The sequence below is a fragment of the Mycteria americana genome, chromosome 7 (assembly GCF_035582795.1).
Source record: "Mycteria americana isolate JAX WOST 10 ecotype Jacksonville Zoo and Gardens chromosome 7, USCA_MyAme_1.0, whole genome shotgun sequence".
In the NCBI taxonomy this organism is placed as follows: Eukaryota; Metazoa; Chordata; class Aves; order Ciconiiformes; family Ciconiidae; genus Mycteria; species Mycteria americana.
In genome coordinates, this window is record NC_134371.1 from 44,049,335 (window position 1) to 44,072,025 (window position 22,691).

General features: G+C 41.9%; 1 protein-coding gene across 1 annotated transcript in view; it reads left to right on the forward strand.

Annotated features, from left to right (window-relative positions):
- CFH (complement factor H) overlaps positions 1-18,546 on the forward strand; it is a 36,791-nt gene extending 18,245 nt beyond the window's left edge. The window contains exons 9-24 of the mRNA XM_075508159.1: positions 293-472; positions 2,165-2,341; positions 3,431-3,610; positions 3,758-3,931; positions 5,287-5,469; positions 7,909-8,091; positions 9,478-9,660; positions 10,965-11,144; positions 12,664-12,870; positions 13,479-13,655; positions 14,327-14,503; positions 15,529-15,703; positions 17,035-17,219; positions 17,534-17,734; positions 18,048-18,245; positions 18,387-18,546. Of these exons, the coding sequence (XP_075364274.1) occupies positions 293-472; positions 2,165-2,341; positions 3,431-3,610; positions 3,758-3,931; positions 5,287-5,469; positions 7,909-8,091; positions 9,478-9,660; positions 10,965-11,144; positions 12,664-12,870; positions 13,479-13,655; positions 14,327-14,503; positions 15,529-15,703; positions 17,035-17,219; positions 17,534-17,734; positions 18,048-18,245; positions 18,387-18,400 (2,774 nt within the window). The 3' untranslated portion in view covers positions 18,401-18,546. The remainder of the gene's footprint in view (positions 1-292; positions 473-2,164; positions 2,342-3,430; positions 3,611-3,757; positions 3,932-5,286; positions 5,470-7,908; positions 8,092-9,477; positions 9,661-10,964; positions 11,145-12,663; positions 12,871-13,478; positions 13,656-14,326; positions 14,504-15,528; positions 15,704-17,034; positions 17,220-17,533; positions 17,735-18,047; positions 18,246-18,386) is intronic.
- The last annotated feature ends 4,145 nt before the right edge of the window (positions 18,547-22,691 follow it).

The window sequence follows — 22,691 nt, forward strand, 5'->3', positions numbered from 1 at the left end:
GTTAGCCAACCCTGCTTATGAACGCTAGGTAAGTGATATTGTTTAGTAGACCACTTCTTAGCAAGCACTTCATGTAGTTACTTGCACTCCTGTTCATGTGATTCATTAATCTTAGGGCAGTGAAACAAAACAAGCTTTCATTCAGGTTTGAACACGAATGTCTTTTTGGGATAGAAGGATACAGAAAGGTGCTAGGAGGCCCTTTTTGAGTAACTGTCTTCCTAAGAATTAATTTACCTCAGTTCTTCTGTACAAATTACTGTGGTTAAATGTGCTTACCTTCCTTCTTTAGAAAAATGTCATGCTGGACAGCTGAAAAATGGTTATGTCCCACGTAGCCCGAAGGATGTTTACATGGAAGGTGAAAGAGTTAAATATGTTTGCGACAGTGGCTATCATACTGAACATGAAGGTGGGGAAGTCATGTGCACAAAGGATGACTGGACACCTCCTCCAAGATGTATCCGTAAAAGTGAGTGTGCTTGTATTTTGTTGAGGTTTCTACCTAAAACCAGTCAATCCGTCATCACATCACCTACGTTAGTCCGTCACCACTGCTTCGTAACTCTAAGTCTAGGTGCTCTACAGCTGAAACACAATGCTGTGATTCTCTCAGCTGGCTCATGCAGCTCTCATGTCCCTGTATGCTGCTGAGGTCAGTCGCTATACAACCGTGCAGAATGTAACCCTGTAAAACGTCCACCCGTGGCTCATTCAGATCTAGAATGTAAGCTCTGGGATGGGAATCATAGTCCTTTTGTCTTCAGGAGTGAAATCTTGTTATAGCGTAGCTGTGCAGTAATATGATAAATAGTATAATTATAATATATTATAATTATAATATAATAGTATGATAAATTCCCCTTGCACAGCCTATCTGTAATTTCTTGTCTCCTTTCAGCCTCTCGCTGTGCCACCTGATCCCTGTTTCTCTTGCTTCCTTTCCAATTAGCATCATACTGGAAGGGGGGAGGAATAGGAAGGGTACCTCTCCTAACTCTATTTCCAGCTTTTGCTCCTGACTTGCACCAGCCTTGAAATTGCTAGAATGTCTCACAGGAACTTTAAATACTTTAGATAATGATTTCATACGGACAAAAGAAATAATTCAACCTAACTTTTCTTAGACTGTAAAAATATTGTTTTAGGAAACAATTCCACCCTGGCAGAGGCACCGTCCATAGAATGTTTTGGACCACCACCCACTGAGATTTTGACATAGCAATGAGCAAGCAAAAGAAAATTTTATTGTTCCTACTGCTAGGCAACCGTGGGCATTACTGGTATAAACACCAACACATTTGATGTGAAATTTAAACTTCTGAAGCTGTTGCATGAAAGTATCATGAACTCTGCTCCCTACATTCAAATACATCCTCTAGTGTTCCTCAAAGTCTTTTTTTTTTTTTTTGTATCTTCATTTACTTGATCTCTAATGAGCAAATGTTGCTATTTGTTGTAGTGTTACTTTCTTAAAATGAAGAAACTCCTTCACAGGATAATTTATTAGTAAAGAACTTAGCATACTACAGAAGTTGTCTTCCAGAATACAAGAGCATAACATCCAACCGAGATACAACCAACATAAAACTGATTTCCATCTGTTTAGACTGGCTTAAACAATGTATTCCAAGTGGTGTGAAATCAGTTACAACATTGGCTCTGTCTGCACTAGTGTTTCAGTGTGCAAGAAGGGGTCCTTTGGTACAAATTTGCTTTAGTCCTGTGGTATTGCACACTGAACAATTTCTCTTTGGTAGAACCGAGGTGGTACCTGCACACCGTGGTGATCTCTGGCATGCCCCCCTTGCAATATGGACAGAAGGTCCTCTTCATGCATGCACAGTGCAGTGCACACCCAACATGAATTTCATTTCTAGTGAAGACCAGATGTGGACAAATAATTTTGGAAGCTTACAGGATTGCTGCAAATCAAACCCCTGTCCATCCCTGTTTGTGCTGCACGAGTTGGTAACTGTGAACTTTGACTTTTCACTTTCCTTTTGTCCTCCAGGAAGAGAGCTCAAGGCAGAAGCAAAAATTCATGTGCTCTTAAAAATGTTCTAAATCCTACTGATTTTCATTTGTCCTCCTTCTTCTGTGTATGATAAGCATGTAGTTTAGCAGAGTTTTACTTGGAAGAAATTCTGTCTATCTCTTTCAGAAACATGCCAGAATATCAACTTTGACAATGGTAATTTGCTCAAGAGAGGGAAAACATTTCCTTTAAAGGAGAAGGTCCCCTATAGTTGTCATACTGGCTTTGTAACTCCAGAAGGACAAGAAAGAGGAGTGATACAGTGTCAAGAGAATGGGTGGACTTCACTTCCAAAGTGCATCAGTGAGTAGCAAAAAGGCTTCAGAGCTCCCTATCATTGTCACTGGGGCAGAGATGATGTCCTATGTACTCAGATTCTTGTCATCTAGATTGGTAGAGTTTTCTTACTGGGCAGAGGGAGACTCAAATAGAGGACTGATCCTCCAGAGATTAACCTTTCTGGGGCTCCAAGAAACCGAGAGAGGAAACATAAAGGAAGTGAGTAAGGCAAGAAAATATCTACTGTCTTCTAGGTGAGCCGTCTTTTTGGACCTCTAGCATGAAGTAGATGGTAATCACTGACCTCTCCAGTGATTCTTACCTGATACAAGGTACATATGCCCAAATTTACTCCCAATTCTGCCGCCTTTCACACTTGTGAGGGAAGATTTATGAAGAAATGCCTGTGAACCAAGGGATTCTGCCAAGAACTTTCTTTAAATGTGACCAAACGAGAGAAAAATGGGATTCATCATTTGGAAAGATGTTCTCACTATGCATAAAAAGTACTATGCATATGTCTGCCCTGGTGTTAAAAAGTACATTTGTGAAAAACATCAAAGTGCTTTTTCCGGAAAATACCTCCATACTGTTGTTCCCTTTTTCCTCTTAGAAGTTCCTTCCTCTCCTGAACAGGGGTGTAGGATAGTCTTCCTTAATCTTCCAGTGTTATGGTACCAAGGCTCATAATAGTGACCAGCTTTAGCTGATATTTTATCTTGTCCTTTTATTTCAGACTGCCTTTACCTAGGATTTTGCAGCTTTTTTTCTGTCCCTCTCACAAATGGGGAACAGGAGTACAAACTGTTTGCTATGACACCAATAATAATAATAATACGTAGTAGAAGGAAAGGAACTGAAGCTAAGGAAGAAATATTTATGCTAGATATTACTTCTATTCACATATTTCTGAAGATTAATGCAATAGATATTATGTGAATATGCTACATATGATAGTCTACATTCATATTCTGGCAATGCAGAATTTTTAATGTTTCAAATATACCGAGTAGTTCAGTAGACTAGCACACACTAAGGCACGTACAGAAATGATGGTTCCAAAGGACAGTGTTTCTCGATCACAAAATGCACTAACTTTGTTTTATTCTACAGAATCATGTGAAACACCTCGTGTGGACATTTTGAATTACCCCACAAATAAAACTGTGTTCATGGCTGAAGATACAATTGAGTATGCATGTTTGGAGGGATATCAAACTGCAAATAAGATGCCAACTGGTACTTCAAGGTGTGGCATAAATGGTGAATGGAGTCCAACGCCCCAGTGTCTTGGTGAATATTGTTGTGTTTGCTAATCAGTGTAACTCTGTACACACTTTGTGAAACTGTTTTCTCTAAGACTTTCTTTGGTTTTGTTCTACTCATTAGTGTACTTTTTGTAGGGTGTACACTATATGTTAAAATATTTTGTCTTTGTAGCAATAGAATGTACAATACAGGTGTTGCCCAATCGAGATTTTTCTCCTAAGAAGAATAAATACTGCAATGGAGACGTTGTGAAATTTACCTGTGCAAACAAGTACGTGAGAGTGGGACCTACCTCTACTCAGTGCTATTACTTTGGATGGTTTCCATCACCACCAGTATGTAAAGGTAATTCTTCTGTTAACTTTATTGTAGCAGGAAATACATGAAAATGCCTGGGTCCTGAAGACTTTCTGCAGACACTTTCTATAAGCCAGTCTTGCTCCCAAGAACAATTATCCCATCTTTGTCTCTAAAAGGGCAAGAACTGGTCCTCTTCAGATCATTTCATACTGTTTTGCTATTTTATGTGAAAGATTCTGAACAGCTGAACTTTCAGTGTTAAACTTGCTGTTAGCTTTAGTTATGCCAGTTGGACTTCTGCAATAACTGCAAGTGAGCTGGTAAGTGGCTTGCACAAAATTTCACTCAGGTTATTGACTGTAATGTATGAAAAATTATTTATTATTCAAAAAGGCATAATAATGTGCAATATGGCAGCCAGAAGTGATTAATTTGAGTAATGTCCTCTCTTACTGTATCCTAAATGTCCTAAGTTTTGCCACTGCCTAATGTTGATACCCGTCAGATATTGTACGCTATGTTCCTTTTTCTGATCACATGATATTGAAGAAAAAAAATAGTTTTGGAGATAACACAGAGCTGGACCCACACAAAAGAAACACAGTGAAAGGTTTTCCTGTGAAATTCCTCGGCTTCGTCCGGTAGGGTGAACAAACTCATGCAGCAGGGAAGATATATGCCCCTATTCTTCTCATCCTTTTGGGACAGAGCACAACTTAGTGGCATTTGAAAATAGTTTATTTTACTGGTGCTATGCCCTTTCATGAGGCAGCCTGAGAGGATGAAGGGATCTCATATTTCTCGTCTCCCTTCCTTCCCACTCGATCAGTTTCCTTGTTGTCTTCCATGCTCTCATCCTTCTTTTTGTTCACTCTCTTTTGCATTTAAAAACAAGTATATTTCACATAGTGGGCTCTTTAGCTCAGGAACATTTTAAGCTCCCTTAACAGGAGTTCCATTCACTCCATCAGAAGTTAATTCCTTTAATATATGGTACATATCACTTGCTGGGTGATTTTTATAATATATGTTATTATTACTTGCAGAACTTTCACCTTTTTTTTTTTTAAAGAATACTGAAGTTGTCATCCATTTAACACTTTTTTTTTTTCTCTTAAAAGTGGGTTGGTTTTATCAACCACTTCTTTTATCATAGCAGGAAATTGACAGTGCATGGAAATAAGGGAATAGAGTGAGCCAGGGTCATGCATATCTGTTTGTGATCTCCAGCCCAACAGGAATCCAGATATTCAAAGGCATAAACCAATGACCTGTTTAACCTGTTCTACTGATTTTTCTTAGCTTTAAACAACAAATTCAATTTATTTTGTGTTGCACTTAACATATAGCTGTGCCAAAAGTACTGAGTTCAGAGCATAGATTTGATCTCTTGATTTCAGTGAACGCCAGGGGCTGTGGACCTCCACCTGAGATTACCAATGGAAGTATTGCTGGTGGCTCTGTGGAACAGTATTGGCATGGGGACAAAAAACAGTATGACTGCAACACGGAATTTAAATTGGTTGGATCAAAGGAAATAGAATGTGTTGACGGACAATGGTCATCTCCTCCCTCTTGCATTGGTAATCTATATAACTCTTACTTGTGAGAAGTCTATAATTCACTGTAGATTAATACTTCACAGATATCTTCACAATTAAAATTACATATTTGCAGGTATAACATGTTACATTCAAAATCATGTTATGGAGGAAAAGTAAACACACACTATATGTAAAGCCAAAACCTTATTAGTAGTATGATTGAAATCTCGACAGTCCAATCAAAGAATTTTTGTGAGTCCATACCAAATGATTACAGAAAGAAAATAAATATGTAATATATAAAGAATAATTATAAATACATAAAAATATATAAATATAATTATAAATAAATATAAATAATCCAGAATATCTGAGTAATACAAATAATTTATAATACATAATCACAATTGTTATACTCACACCTTCTCTTATTTACCCCTCTTTCTGGTATTATGCTCACCCTTCCGCTGCCCCTTTGAGTCCTAAAGTCAATGGCTTCAGTCTGGTGTGTTTTGGAGGCAAGTTGCAGCACTTTTATCAGTACCTCAAGTCATTCACTGGGAGGAATAATGTTGATGCTGATGATTTCCTATTCCTCCTTACAGGATCTGCTTGGGGTAATTTTTAGGTTTGCTAGCATGCTTTTATGTCTTGCCCTTTTTTCACTGGTCTACAAGTTCTGAATTAGATATGTTAAGTGTGTTTTAAATATGTTAGATACTTGTTCTTTGTTCTTTTTATTACCCCTAAAACCAGTTTTGATCAGCTCCAGGTCTAAGCTGGCCTTTTGTGAGCTATTCATAACGTTGAGGTGCCAGGCTATGCCCTGTCTCTTACCATCCTGTGCCTCTACTCTGCCACACCCAACCTTTGTTCCCACTTCTCAAGGGCTCTGTTATCATACCAGGCCTGTATTCACCTGCATCATTATATTAGAGTCACAATTACTCACTCTACAGACACTAAAAACTGGTTACCAGTATGTATATAAAACTATGGTTGTGCCATACAGAGATAACCAAAAGTAAAATAAATAGCTATAGCCTGGTCACTAGAAAAATTGCTGTTACAGCTAAAACAAGTCAAACTGAGCCTCCAGGCAGGTCAGGACAAGTTCTGACAAAGTAAGCCTGATAAGCCTCCATCCTGAGGCCCTGCAAGCTCGGTACAAACTCTGTGGCCTCTTTCTAGCAATGGCAATACTGTATGTTACTGGGGCACAGGGCTACAAACACGATGACTATGAATGCGTTATGTACGTTGCTGTCTTCCCTAGGCTAGAGTCAGACATGTCCAACAGTTTTTTATAGTCCTTATGTTGAAACGGTGAATAGTTCTACCGTCAACTCTCCTGCCTAAGCAAAAGCACCCACCTTCTGTGCATGTCATTAGGTAGTGTATCTCCAACCTGAGAGTAGGAATGTCAATGACAGGAGTTAAAAAAATACTTGTGCAAAACTACTATTTGTTTGTTAAGACAGTGTCTCAGAATTGAAGTAGAGTTCAATATTCAAGCTGAAAATCTGTAAACACAGAAAACAATTCGGGACATTCTTATGGTGCAGGATCTAACTGCAGAACCCATAAATGGTGGTTTTTTATGGACTAGTTTACTCTGTCCCTATATGTATACATTCTGACATGTCTTCCATGAGCAACACTAGTGGTTTAAAAAAGTACAGTGTGGAGCTTGCATCTTTTCAATCCTTGATCCAGTGAGAATAGTTTCCGTGCACAGGCTTGAAAGAAGAGTGATCCAAACTTGAGTGCAGGGTTGTTCAAATTCCATTTTTAAATTTATCATGGGTCTTCCCTCTCCCACATTAAGAGCGGGCTGTGTGCCGTTATTCCCCTTACGTGCCTTTTTCCTCCTTCAAAAAAACTACTCTCACACTGCACTCATGTGTGCAAGCTGTTACACTTTGCTATCACTACCACTGCAACAGTGACAGCCCAAGGCAGGAACTGCTGTTATCACACATAGGTGACAGCACTGCAGCCCTCTAAGTGGTGTTACAGTGGTTTTCAGTTCTTGTAATAATACTAATTGAAAGTACACATTACAAATGTGTAGGTGTATAATCAAATAAAATTTTGACTGATCAGAATCAGGGATCCAGGTGAGTTGGATTGATCCCACTCAGGGATCCAGGTGAATTGGACTAATTGGAAGGTTTTCTTATGCTTTAGGGTTTATGTACCAATGAAAAACAGTTTGGGAAATTAATGTTAGCTGAAACTACTTGTGGAGCATGCTGTGGAGTTACCACAGTGATGGAAAAGGAAGGGAAAAGACAGGAGAGGGATTTAGTAAACTGACTAAAAAATATACATAGTCCAGCTGTGTTGAAGTTTAGTTGTTGCAATTAATGGGAGTAGGTTTGACTCTCCAATGCAAATATAGTTATTTTTAAGTTCTTTCAGCTATTCATATATAACTCCAATATTATCGTGGAGTACTTCTGCTCTTTTCAACAGAAGACAAAATGCCATGTGCATCACCTTCCTCTATTCCGAATGTTGTTCTTCATCAGGAAGACCAGACCCAGTTTTCACATGGTGATGAATTAACTTGTGGATGTAAACAAGGCTCTGGCAATTCTGAGGAAATGACAATAAAATGTCTTAATGGGGAATGGAAGCCTTTACCTCTTTGTGCCGGTAATCTATTTCCATAATATTTCCATAATATTTCAGCTATGAGTGTAGCATAGTTCTATTCAAAATTTCAAGGATTTCAGCAATCAATGTGTAGCCAGAGATACTATAGTTTCATGCATCTCAACTAAGTTTTTTTAATTTACTCCTCTTTTAAATGTGAACGTGTCTTTCATCCTGGAAAGACTCTGCACCTACAACTTCGTAAGCGCTCTGAGTAGGTTTGGGGAAAGAAACGGACACTTGCACAGTGGCTAACATCAAGTATGGGGGTCTATCTTTGGTATATGGTGACGTTTACCCATTTTCCAGTGTGCCTCTCTGGTAATGATCCTTCAGAAGCCTTGGGACATACCTGCAATAAGGTAGCATGCCTGTTGCGTTAATGACTTGTACTTTTATGTCTCTCTATACTACTTTGCTTTTTTAAAATCCTCCTGGGAATTAAAAATCATATTAGTAGCTACAATGTGCTAGGCTTATCCCATCCTTACCATTTTTGTGTGGATTAGTCCTTTTCATTTCTGATCAGTAGTATGCTCTTTTTTCTCATCTTCCCATTTAGTTTTGCAGTGCATAAATGGACTGAAAGTAATGTCTTTTAAAAAGATAGAAAACAAAGCCTTTTCCTAAGAAAAAGAAAAAAAAAATTACATTGAAGTCAGTAATTTCAGAAAAAAACAATACTGGACAAGAAGGAGTCTTGTCTGGGATAAATTATTCCAGCACTTCACTTATCTTTAACAGAATACAGTTTATGATATATCCAATTCTTGGTTCCCCCTTTCTTCAGACGTGATTTTATATTTATCAGTGATTTGAGTACACTATACCTTTATTTACAATTGCATTGAGGGTTGAATCTGGCACAAAACACAGCCTGCTTAGCTTTCACAAGTAGCTTGCGTTCTGACTCTCAGAACCACCAGTCAAGGATACAAGACCTGGTTATGACTTAGATATACTTTCACAGGAGATTGATACCTGATACATATTTGGTGTGGAGTAGTACTTCCTTTATGACGCTGTTTCTACAAGCAAAAGAAAGTTTCTCTTCCTGCTCATCTTACTACCTTTTTATAGTTTTAGGGAAGAAAAAAATGCTTAGTTTTTATATTATTTACTGCACTCAGAAAATGGGATCCTGTCAACATAAAAATAATTGCTTTGTGAGTGGGAACAGTCTCTGCTTTAGATAGCAGGAACAAAAAAATCATTCTGTTTCTGTAATCTAGGAACCTTAGGAGTTACTTCAAACTGGAGTAAATAAAAAACCACTTTCACATGGACATGCATTAGGAAACGGATGACCTCTTCATCAGTGAATGCGTATGTATGTATTATCTGAACTAAATCTATTTTTTAGCTCTTTTTGTTGATTTTTTTCAGATCCATCTCCTCAGTGTGTACTTCCAATGGATGTTGAGCTTGTGGACAATGGTCATCTTCCCAAGGCAGAAAAGGAGACTGGGTTCTATGGAGTTATACATTATATGTGTCCATCAGCTGACAAAAGTATTAAACAGGCAACTTGTGTGTCTGGAAAATGGTCACCAGAGATTGAATGTACAAGTATGTTTTTAGATTTGCATACAATGTCTTCTTTTTGTGTAGGAATGATAAATGCTTATTATTAAAGCTTCTTAGCATTACTGTGTCACTAGTCTGAAATAGAAATGCTTACTTGATTATATGCTAAAGGATAGTCATGAATAATTATGGGAACCGTATGAACAGTTAACGAGGTTGAGAGACACACTATTTTAGTGAGGCAGACTTAATAATCTCTGCTCTGACAATTGGAACAATTGTCACTGTCACTTCTGATGCGAGAAAAGATGCAATGATTTAAGCTTGGTTCTTCAAAAGGGCTTTACCCTGGTACAAATGGGAGTAGCACATAGCTCAAGCTCCAGGCAAAGTTCCTGTATTTCCTGCAAACATTCAAAGCTTTTCTATTCTGATTCTTCCTTTTTTTTTTCCCCCTTCTATTTTTTCCAATTGCTTCCTAGTGAAACAACACCAAAAAAAAGCTGAGTTGGCCCATTCAAAAGCACAGACCTAGAGGAGACTGCCCTTCTCTAATACACACCAAAAGGCCAGATGCCTGCAGGACTGCCTTTATGTATAGCAGAAGAGGCTATTGCCTGTAGAAGGCATGACTGTAAAACAATCATGGCCTCATTGCCTGCTTTGATTATGCCAGATTCATGGGAAATGATGCGTGGAAGTGGGAGAAGTACACAGAGTGGCAACCGCTCAAGGGAGCATTCCCTTTGCAAACCAAGTGTCCCTATTCCCAGTCTTCTGGAACCACTAGAAGCAACAAACTAAGCTCTTGAGGTCTCTTCCTTCCTAGATCTACCTCCTTCCCTAACACTTTTTCTTTTCTTTGGCAGGAGCAGCCCTTTATTCCTTGAGTGGCAAAATTGAACTTTATTCTTTGTTTCCTTTTGTGATTCTCACTTAGCTCTGTTATCAGCTAAGCTTGAAGAAAAAAGCAACAAGAAGACAAAACAAGAACCCCAGAAGGTGGTCCAGTTTTCCTAAAGTAGTTCATCATAGAGAGAGGAACGGGGAGTGCACACAGGAGTGTGCAGTGGTGTGTAAGGGAAAGGAGGGACTACAAGAAGCTCCAGCTCAGATTAGTGTAGGCAACTGTCACTGTCTTTCTATGAGGTTGAAAGCATACGAGCATCTGAAGGCAGCTCTGGTGTTTCGGAATCAGAACAAAAGGATCATGATATTAATTAATAATAATGAGATAGCTACTGAAGAATTATTGCCAGTGTTTTCTTGGTTGTTAGTGTTGTAATCTGTGATGAACTGTTACTTTTTATCTTATGTTCTGTTATAACATGAACATGTGTCCTTAGCTGAAGAGAGTACATGCCCACCTCCACCTCAGGTGCCTCGTGCTCAACAGATAACAGTTGGAAGAAATTATAAGCATGGGAGTAAAATAGTTTTTTCATGTCCGGAGGGTTTCCAGCTCATTGGTGCGAATGAAACAACTTGTATAGAAGGGAAATGGCAATCACCACCTCGCTGTGTGGGTGCGTAGTGGATTATTTGTTACTATTTATTTTATTTATGAATTTCTGTGTCATCCATTTGCAGTCATCATTAGCAGGAGAATGATATTATTTATGTTAAGATTATCATGACCAGGTAACTGCAGAAAAACAATAGAACGTAAGTTGCTAAAGAAAGTGCAATTAACCAGGACAGTAAGCCTTTTTATTTACACAGACTTATCTAAGATGGCATATCAAACTTTCAGGTAGTCCCTCAAGAGCTGCGTGTTTATTTGTTTGTTTAGTATATTGCAGAACGGAGTCTCAGTTTTGAATGGGGGCCTTTAATAGTATCCTGGTGAAAAAAATCAGTATTATTTATTATTTAGTTGTAGTAGTAGCAATCTTTGGGTTTTTTTCATTTTTATTCTTTCTTGATTTCTCTCTTTTTCTTTTTGTGGTACCTTCCTGTAATAGGAGTATAAATGATATGGTATAACTCAGGCCATCTATTCTAAGACATGCTGAGGAATCTGTAATCCAATTGTTAAAATATTACTGATGCAGGTGATATCTTGTAAGCAGAAGTTCATTAAGAGCTAGAATAAAGTGTTTTCAGAAACGGAGATAGATGAGCACAGGCCAAATGAGGTGCCAGCTGGCGACTGATGTGCACAACATGCCAACCATGTCTGTATTTTTAAGCGGCAAAATTCTGATGCCCCGTGGTGTCTCTTCTTTTGCACTGGCCGTGAGTCTCCATTTCTGCTGATAAGTGGCAGACGTAGAGAAGAAGAACCAAAAAAATGCCTGAGCTGTTCATAAACCAGCTTTTACTGACATGAAATTCCCAGTCCCAGTTACTGAATAGGAACTTTGACTGTAATTAGGTCTTTTATATATTGTGGAATTCGGTACAAACATATGCTTTCGACTTGATGTGTCAACTAATAAAACCTAATTTACTAATGAACTAGAAGTGCATATAAAATATAATTGAAGTCCACCCACTCTACAGTAGTATAGGAGAAGAAAGCATTGGCACAGCCCTGACTCAGGAGGGCTTCACAGAGATTTAATCCATTGTATGTACCAGGAAGTACATTATAATACTTCATTAACTTCTGTTCTCTTTTTCATCATGTCATCACAAAGCCCCTCAGGATACTGGTACAACTTTATTAATGGTGGAAAAATTTAACAGCGAAAGTTCTAGACACTCACTTTCAGTACCCCCAAACAAGATAATGTCTCCTCTATTTCTCTGCCTATGAGACTTTCCCCGTTCTTGATGCTAAGCTGTAACTGTATCTCCTTAGTATGAACGGGAAAATGGCTTTTGTTTGGTTCAAAGGAAAAGAGAGAAACCACACGCAGGAGGAAAAGGAGAGAGAAGTTTTGGTTTGTGTATCTTAGATATTTCTTCATCTTCCTTTCAAGCCATTTAATTTATGTTTGGATGATTATATTTTTTTTCTTTTCAGTTTTAGACAGCATGTGTCATTGGACTATTAATTGTCTTGCATTATTGTTTATCTGTGTTTTCTCTATTTTATAGAAAGACCATGCTTGCCACCACAACCCATAGAATGTGCTGATGTTCCCAGGCTGGAAAATCAACACTTAAAAATTAAAAAAGAAGGGAAAACAATTTATCTGGCTGGCGCTAAATTAAAGTATGTTTCTCGTTCTGGATACATGTTAGACGGACCATTGGAGATAACTTGTTCTATGGGAAACTGGACTTCAGCTCCTACATGCTTGGGTAATATAAAAAAATACTATTCTTGAAGTGCATTTAGCAATGAAATGGAAAGAATTTGAAACAGGAGATTGACTAGTAAGAGCGAGTAACTCCATATTTTGCTGTGGAATCCTACCATCCCTCGTGGATGTCTTCAGAGCAATCCTGACTGGATGCAAGACTGACTTTTTGAATGCAGTTTAGTTTTTCAAATATTCCTTTGTATTCTTGCAATCTTTGTTCAGCTCATAGCTCTGCCAGGTGCGTCCTGGGTGCATCCTCATAATCCAAGGATCTGTTTTCTACAGAGTCCACTAGTGACTAGGAGTTGCTTTGGTGCTTCAGTGATAGAAACTACTTTGGTGTAGTAAGGGACGGAAGCCTTTATTAAAATTTTCTGGCATGGTTAGAAACAGGATCGAAATATTTCAGTGACTGCAGCCCACGTCTGTTTAGGGGAATGACTTATTTAACCTTCCGTATGCTACCTTTTACATAAAATCCACTGTCAGCGGATGGCTATGCTGATATTAGAAAAAGCTCTCTAAAGCATCTGTTCGGTGGAAACAGTACACTCTTTCTATTGTGTATCGCATTAGCACAAGCATCAACTTTCTGTATCTTTTCAGAAATGCCATGTGGAAGCATTCCAAAAGTTCCCAATGCCCAAATTGAAGGCAGAAACAAGGAAATGTATGAGCCTGGTGAAACAATTCGCTACCAGTGTGATGCAGGGTTCCTGACTGTTGGTCCCCCCGAAATTATTTGCAGAGAAGGAAACTGGACAGCACCGCCCTTCTGTGAAGGTATAGGTTCTACTTCTAAGCAGCCTGTGACCCTTCTTAGTCTTTCATGTTGTGAATTAAAATAATGCCAACTCAGGCACGCAGGTGAGTCAGGCCAACAGAGCCAAGAGGTGACTTGCTTTGAATGGGCTGCTACAACACCTACTTTTCTGGCTCTTGAGAAACAACAAGCAGGGCAGATCAGCAGAGAAATCGTTTCCCCTCTGGGCTGAAGCTAGCAGCTGAAACTTAGCTCCCTGCCGAGATCAAGCAGGCAGAGGGTTATGGAGGAATGGATGCTGGCTGCAAAGAAGGAGATAACTGGTGTGTGTATCTTATGTATCTTATTTTCACATCACTAAGAATGTCAGTTTCTGAAAGTTGCCTTCAAATAGTAAAGAAATCACTTCACTCTCTAGCCCTTTGGCACACAACGCTGTACAGCACCAACCTGCACCTTCGGCTGATCTCTGCAACTCCTTTTCCCTTTTTAGTCACTCTAGGCAAAAATAATAGTTTCTGGTGAAGCGTTGCAGAATAAAGACCATAATGTCTTCCTTTGCTACCTGTAGAAAACGATCTGCGTTACGCAAACCATTTTTGCGCATCAGGAACAACGGTGCTCCGAAATGCAGTGTTCCGTGATTGTCATATTGCTGCACTACTGTTCTTAAATGCACCTCTCTTCTCAGATGTCAGCTGTGGAGCCGCACCTGAAATTCCCAACGCTTATATTACAAGCGCTCATCAGGAGAGGTATCTGCCCGGTGCCAGAGTGCAATATGAATGTGACAGCAATTTTCAAATGATGGGTGGAAATTATGTCACTTGTACAAACAGAAAATGGTCACAAGCACCAACTTGCAGAGGTAGGAATCTGTGCTTTCATCTTGCCTGTTAGCAGAGAGGGGACTGTTTGTTTACCTAAATACTCTGAAGACTTTACCTTTTTTACTTCTGTTTTCTTTGCGCACCCCAACTTTGTACTTGCTATTACTTCCTTGCACAGCACTTTAATTTAGCTTGATGCTTCAAGAAATACTGGGAGTATTTTCATCAACGGCAAAAACGTCCTGAAGAAGCAGGGCCTAAAATGTGCTGCTCTGTCATTCTCTTGTACGATACCGGTATTTCCCCAGAGTCCGCCATTCCAGTGACCTTCAGTAGAAAGACATGTAAGGGCTCCTCTGTTCTCTTTGAACCTGTCGGGGAGCATCTGAATGGAAGAAGCAGTAGGGGAGAGAAAGAGCTGTTCTCCAGGGCTCCACTCTGACCAACGCAGATCTCAGCAGAGACTCGGATCTAAACCGTGTAAGATCTGCTAGGGCTGTGGAAGTGGGAAGAGCGTTCCTGGGACAAGGAACTGTCAGGAGCTGTGCTCTGTCCCCTGCCCAAATCTGTGGCTGCAGGGTGAGCAAGTGCTACTTGGCTTTCACACACCTCCATGGAGCTGACTGCACTTACCCCTCCCTGAGCAGTGCAGGCTGACAAGCTCCTCCAGCGCTGCCAGTCCTCCAGAGCTCTGCGGTTCAGCAGAGTGCCGCCTTGGCTGCTACCCCTGTGATCTCCAGGAATGCCAGCGCTCCCCGGGGAGGGACGTGGGCACGCAGGAAGGCTGGTGTGGCTTCTCGTGCCGTAAGGTGTAGCTACAGAAACACTGGCTTTTTCTAGAAGCTCTCATTGACCCTGCTGTCTCCCGAGAGTCCCAGGAAGAGTGTTCTGCTGCCGCTCTCACACCTCCTTGCTTTCTCCATGGTGAGCTCTTGGAGCCGTGACCCACCTGAGGCAGAAAATCTGGACAGAAATTGTAGCAAGATTGATTCCTTTAACTGTGGGTTGTATCGGGCAACACCTCAACGACTGCAAACGTGACTGCAGCAGTGTCTCTTTTCAGATGTGACGTGTGGACCTCCTCCAGAAATTGCTGGTGGTAAAGTTCAAGGTGTTAAAAAGTCAAGGTATTTGCCTGGGGAAAGTGCTCGCTATCAGTGCTGGCAAGGTTTTGAGATGACGGGGGCCTCCACCGTAGCGTGTCAGAATGGCACCTGGACAGAGCTGCCAAAGTGCAAAGCTAATTTCCCTCTCTCTTCATACAGTTGCTTGTCAGTGAGACTGTCATGAAGCTGACTCAGTGGCATTTACTTCTCCGGATTTCAGTCTCATTACTGTGCACAAACGCAATGAATCTGGCACACTTGGGAAGAAGCCATCTTCCCAGCGATGTATTGAGATGAGTTTACCAGCTGAGTGACCCAGGTGGCTTCGCTCGAGAGGGCCCCATCTGGAAAACCACCCTGAGAGCTGTTGAGGCTGAGAGCCTCAGGGTGGAAAACCACCCTGAGGCTGAGAGCAGTTGCTGGCCAGGTCTAGTTTTGAGATGCACCCCTTGGACTTCTTAGAATCTACTGTCTATGCCTGCCTGCTGAGAAGAGAGTGAGAAATTTTGCCGTCTGTGTTGGAGAACAGAGCCCACAGCTTCCCTGCTGGTTCCATCCAGATAATGCAGAGGATGCATTGCTATATTGAATGCCATGGAGTCAAAGCAACTGTTAAATCAACTGAGGGTAGAATCTGATGTGTGAGCCAATACCTAGGTACTGCGTTGGTGCCTCCTAGGATTTCATGAGCGCACTGAGTAATCTCATTGGTTTTCATTAGACATACAGAAAGTTTGAGCACGTGAACCAATGCAGCAGCATTTGGCTCAAACACCACGCAGGTGGGAGCTGAAAGGGCTGCAGAAACAGCAGATGAATTCGGACCAGGCTGCATATTGTGGCTCCTGAACACGATGTCAAGTGCAAAGAGTGTCACTGCTGGTACCAAGGGATCTGGGTCTTCTCTGAAGGTTTCCCAGTGCAAGGTCTGTTGGAAGGCCAGACTTGGCAGCAGTGTGGTGCTTGAATAGGTATAAAAATCCGTGAGGCAGCAGTGCTCCAGGATTGGCAGGCGTGAACTCCCCAGTGGCCGTAAGTGGCCCACAGAGCCCAAGGGCTATCCCATTAGTGATTGCAGTGGTGCAGGTCAGTGACAGTCGTTACCGTCTGCAGTCGGATCCGCTTTTCTCACTGCTCAGGCAGTACAGGGAGGAGGTGGGTGTCAGGCTCTTCTGCAGAAAGAGCGGTGCCAAACGCTGCACCGTCACGCAGGATGAGAGGAAGTCCTGCAGACAGCTGCAAGCACTTCAGGCATGGCCAGACGGGGTGAACTGGTAGTTGTGAGTCCCAGCACTGGAGAAACGAGAAACTCTTGCTCTTTTTCACCTGCCAGGTATTTGGTTTTCTCTCTGCTTTCCTCCGGGTCTCTCACAGTGCCAGTGTTCTGCCCGGTAGTATTTGTGGCCAGGCCTCCGTTGCAATTAAACTCTCGTGGCTTTCTCTCTGATTGGGAATTTTCTTCCAGGGAAAGGTGGGAAATGTGGCCCGCCTCCAGTTATTGAAAATGGAGACCTTCTTTCCTTCCCCATGCAAGAATATCCACAAGGTACAACTCTGGAATACAAATGCCCAAGTCTCTATGTCCTGGAAGGATCTCAGTACATCACCTGTACTGATGGGCAGTGGACAAGCCCCCCAGTTTGCCTCGGTAGGTTGAAGCATGTGCTGTGTGATTGCTCCTGTTGTCTTTTTCTCAGATCCTGAGGGCATCACTTGTGCAGCAGCACTTGTGCTGGGGCTGCGATGCCGGCAGGGCAGAACAACAACGAGACCTTCTTTTGTCCACAAGGAGTTTCTTCTTGAAGTTAGCTTATGCAGATTTTCCTGACACAAGTAACAGAGGGTCAGAGCAAATAGCTGGAAGTGTTTTGTGATGCAAAGACTTTCTGTAGGCTCTAGGGGAAAAAAAAAATGTGGTGCGTCCGTATGAAGTGATAACACTCTTCTCTTGCCTTTTTCAAGTGGCCTGTACAGCATCTGAAGAAGACATGCGCAGAAACAATATTGAGCTGAAATGGGTCCCAGAAAGAAAGCTGTATTCCAGATCGGGTGATGTTATTGAATTTCAGTGTAAAAGAGGGTATTTGGAGGACCCAGCCTCTTCCCCATTCAGAGCACAGTGTATGGAGGGGATGTTAGAATATCCACGGTGCAAGCCAGGAAGTAAGTCATCTCCACTCCTGCCACAGCTTAGCCGCTGTGTTGTTGCATGTTTAGGGCTGAAGCTGAGGGGAAAGCCTTTAGTTTTGCTGGGGAAGTGCCTGGGGAGGTAGTAGCAGGGCACCAGGATGTGGGAGCATCCTTAGGCTGCAGGTGGTGAGGAGCAGTGCCCCCAGGAAGCCATTGACCGGTGTACCTGAGCTGGAAGACGGCTGGGGAAAGGGCTCTCGGGGGCTTTCACCTGGTACTAAGAGTTTCAGAGCATCGGTTGTCCAGTGTGAGGTCTACAGGCAAGTAATGAAAATACTTCTTCCAGGGAACTGTACAGTGCGTCAGAGCGCTATGGAAAGGAACAATATTCAACTACCGTCATCAAGCCGGTCGAGCACTTCCATCTATCGCTCTGGGGATTATATTTCCTTTGAATGCAAATGGTGGTACCGACCAGTTTCACACTCTGGGAAAGTTAGAGCAGAGTGCCTGGATGGAGTGATTAATTATCCTACATGTGAATGTACGTGCTCGGTGCCGAGGACATGGCAGGGCTGTGGGAGGCAGCTTTTCTGCAATTGCCTGTCCACTGCTCCGAGGAACCACTGCGGTGTGTCAGGCTTGGTCTTCACACCTTTTCCTCTTTTTTCTCTTTACGCTGCAGGGTACTTTGGATAAATGGAAATGGCATGAAGGAGCCCAGCTGTGGAAATGAAAGATCCCTCAACCAACCCAGTGATCTGAGCTCAATTTTTCCTGGCATTTCCCGTTTCGCTGTGCTTTGTTTGCAGCTTAGCCAATGTTCTGTCTGGGAATTTGTTATTTTCTTTCTTTTTATGATGGGATGACTGTGTTTACATGGTGTCCACTTTTTGTAAATGTATTTACATTTTGTAAATGTGTTTACATTTTATCCATCGGAATGGTTGTGCTTACATTTTATCTGTTCTATATTGATCTCACTGTTATTCTCATTAACAATTGTGTCCTGAAATAGGCTGGCTTTGGTGGCATAGAGAATTAAAGCCCACAGGTAATTTGATCATCAGCAAGTAGAGTGTGTTTGGCCTTGTCTGCTCCTAGCTTCTTCTCCCTGCGCTTGCCTGGAAACTAGCCCGGGGTCATGGCAGAGGTGAGTGTCCTGACCGCCTGATCAGGATGAGCAAGTGAGTGGAGTCTCCTTTAAACGGCTCCAGGAAGTCTCTAGATCACAGACCCAGTTCTTATGGGGGACTTGAGCCTCCCTGACATTTGCTGGCAGGGCAAGACGTTGGGATGCAAGTTAATTGGAATTTCTGGATGGAGGCGGGGATGACTTCTTGGTCCAGGTCCTGGAATGGGACCTGCCATCCTTCTATTTTTCTAGGCAAGTTTGTTTTTGTAGGTTTCTTGATAGGGCCAGGACCTTCTTGGGTTTTTTGGTAGTTGGTCCAAAGATAACATATTGCAGCTGATGTATGGGAACAGCTAACACATTTGTTTATCATTGATGTCTTGCTGGGCAGGGGAAGGTTGAGGGAGTGTTTTTACTGCCTCTTGCCTATTGGGCTTTGTATATGGTATGCAGTTTCTTTTCTTGCTGTTCACTTTTCTAAGATTTTTTGAAAGCCAGTGTGGGCAGCCCACCTGGCACCGTGCAGCAAGGGGTGATGTTGCATTGGCCTTTGGTGCCTTCATCTCAGAGGGGTTTTTCTTTCATCTAATTCCACTAAGGTCATGAAAATCACCTAAACCGGCATGCTGTATTTGTATATAGTTAAAGGAGCCTATGTCAATATTCACGTGGGGTATTAATATGGGTTGATTTCTCTCTAAGGAAATGAAGCAAGAAATCCTCCTTCTGTTTTCCTTTACTCCATCCTTTTCCTGGATGATAAGGGAGATTTCAGAACAGCTAAATCTTTGCTTTGGCAGCCCCATAACCGAGTAACTGGACATAATTTCTTAGAATAAGATGTGAAAGAGAGCAAAGGCGAGCTGACTTCCTGAGCACAGACCAGGTCTTTTGTTGCGGGGACCTGGAGAAGAGGGAGCCCTTCAGCTCAAGACCAGAGAAATCAACGCTGTAGGTCCTCTAGAAGAGTGGGCTCCAAAGTGGGGTGCATGCACCCCAAGGGTTTTGGAAGATGATCCATTGGGGTGTGGGAAGAAAATATTGGAACTTCTACTGATGTTTATTTTTTGTCAAAAAAAGAAATTAAGTTTTACTGATATTTATTATTCAGATTTGACAGCGGTGATTTCACTTGGTCCATATGTCAGAGGGTTCCATGTCACATATGGTACCAACGTGTCCTGGGGGGGAGAGTGGGTGCTCCACACTGCAGAGGTGTCCACAGTGGCACCCTCACTCATTTGTTTGCTTTCAGCATATCGCAATGCATTGCAGTTTATGTGTGCCCAGTTAAGTGCATTTGTGGATTATATTTTGTTTGAACCAAACCAACCCTCACAAAATGGACAAGCGGCTTAAAAAGATGCCTTGCAAAGAAACTGCAGACAGAAGATAACGCACAAGCAAACAACAAGAAAAAGGCAGAGCTGACACTTCTACTCCTAGTAGGAGCTCTTCGTCAGCCACATTAGGAGTTAAAAACAATGTCTCTCTAATCACATCTGACAGGAAGTCGATCAAAAAAATGTGAAATTGTGAAGAAGACTATTTGAAATATGGATTTAAATCCGCTATTGTTAACAATGAACCTTGCCCTTAGCATATTGCGCCTTGGATATTAGCTAATGCTAGCAAGACATTTAAAAAATAAGCACCCAGAGCGTGAAGACAAACCTCTACAATTTTTTCAGTGATGCTTTCAGTCATGCTATACTGTTGCGTTAAGAGTTACTGTCGCCTTACATATAGGAGTCTGAGGAGTGGCTGGGGGGGGAACCCTCCCGTTGCGTCACGAGGTTCAGACAGGACCCCCTTGCTTTCTAAACTCCTTCTCAGAGAGGAGTCTAGGTGGGGCTAGGACCAGTCTTAGTCTCAGACTTGGTCAACGGTTCATTTTCTAAGGACTGTGTGTATAGCCACTTATCAGAACCAGAGCCCTCTCAGGGCCTTTGCTAAGGCGACAGCATTAATTCACAACGTTCTAAGTCCGGTTGTGTCCAGCGTACTGAACTTCACGATTACGGATTCACTAATAACGCGCTTACACCCCCAGTCTAGTCATGTTGCATGAACTATCATGGCCACACTTAAAGAGTCTGGTCGTGTTCAATGAGAACTACCACGGCTAGATCAATGCAGAGTGCAGTTTGTTAGAGCAACAGACACACAGATTCTTTGGATTACCGGCGATAAATTCACTGTCTGCAAAGCACGTGCAAATACCACGAATATGAGTAACACTGCCGGCTACAAACGTGTTAAAAGATAATAAAGCGACTCTATAGAGATTTCTAAGTTTCCTGGGGAGGCACTTGGTATAACCAAGTGTTTGACTCTTACCCAAAGGCGTCCCGATGGGGGGGAAGAGAGGCTCAGCCCGTCGAATGATCCCAAATGTCAGCGTGGTACACGATGGTGTCTTCCCTAACATTCTCTTTCTCTTAAACCGTTTTATACTCTCTTTCACCTTTCGGGTGGAGCTTGAGTGACTCTAGTCATACATACCTTTGTTTAGGATTGGTGTAAAGTTTTCTCACTTTGCTTTTAAAGGTATAAGCTAGAAAAATTCAGAGCGCAAGCTCAGTGAGGGGTGGTCGCACCTTGGAGGCGGGTAGCTTTTGGGATGGAGGTGTGTTTTGGTATTATAATGATGTTCTAACGAGCAAAGTTCACCAAAAGGACAGCATTTTGCCCAAAACGTGACAGGCTGTTGGCCCAGGGTAGTAAATGTGCAGCTTATCAGTTCCATGACACCTTTAAGTTCCCATATAACCGCAGAGCCTGGCCGCGGCACCTCCACACCGCTCCACCCTCCGGGCAGCGCCTCTTAGAGTCAGCACACCACGTTCCCCTGGCGTTACCGACATCTGAGGTTGCAGGCCTAGGGAACTTCCACGGAATGGATTCCTTGCATGTCAGCCGCGTTCCACCTGGGAAGCTTCTTCAATGCTGTGCCTTACCTAAAAGGGTAATTTCTAAGTCACCTCAGCAGTTATCCCACATATACTCAATCCAGTACTTTACAAAATTTCACTACACTCAATGAGAAATGTTTAGAAGCCTCTTTTGAGGTTTCTCACTTGATAGCAAAGGCAAAAAGCCACGTACCATTGGGGAAACACTTCCTCTTCCTGCTGCACTAAAAAAATGCTTGAAATAATACACAGCAGACGATGTGGTGACAAAGTAAAATACATTCTTTTGTCAGCAAATACTGTTGGAAGATGCATAGAAAACACAGCTGAAGATTTGAAGCAACAGGAACTAGAACAAATTGTGCAGAGTGTGTATGTGTGTGTGTGTTTAAAGTCCACTTCAACTGAATTTAGCAGTGTCACGTTGCTTTGTGTTCCTTTTCCACCTATGACAAATAGCTGAAGTGGAAAGCCAAGTAAGTGAAGGCAAACATGATGACCAACATCGCCTTCCCTTGACAATTGTCATGGTATTCTGTAACCTGCAGTATGTGAAGACAGTGGATCATAATGTTAGTGTAGTCTGTCACATGGCAGACCACATAGCCCGGCTTTGATCTGTGAGGGCCCTTGAGTCTTCTTGGAGCCTGAACCCATTAGCCACTAGGCCTTCTAGTGCAGGACTATTTCTGTGTCTAGGAATTCATTGCATTTGCTCTCCTTGCCATCTTGGCAGAGGAGCAGATGTTCCCTTTAGCTCTCTGGACTGTGGACAGCATATTTAAATGTTCATTTTGAGAATAAAAGAAAATGTGGGGTTTTTTTCCCCAAACTTAGGTGAAGCCTCTTGTTGCTAAACCTCATTCATATGATGGGAAAAATATTGCCAGGACTTTTGATGCAAGGCGATAGGCTACTGTAGTGCATTTATTTTCTGCTT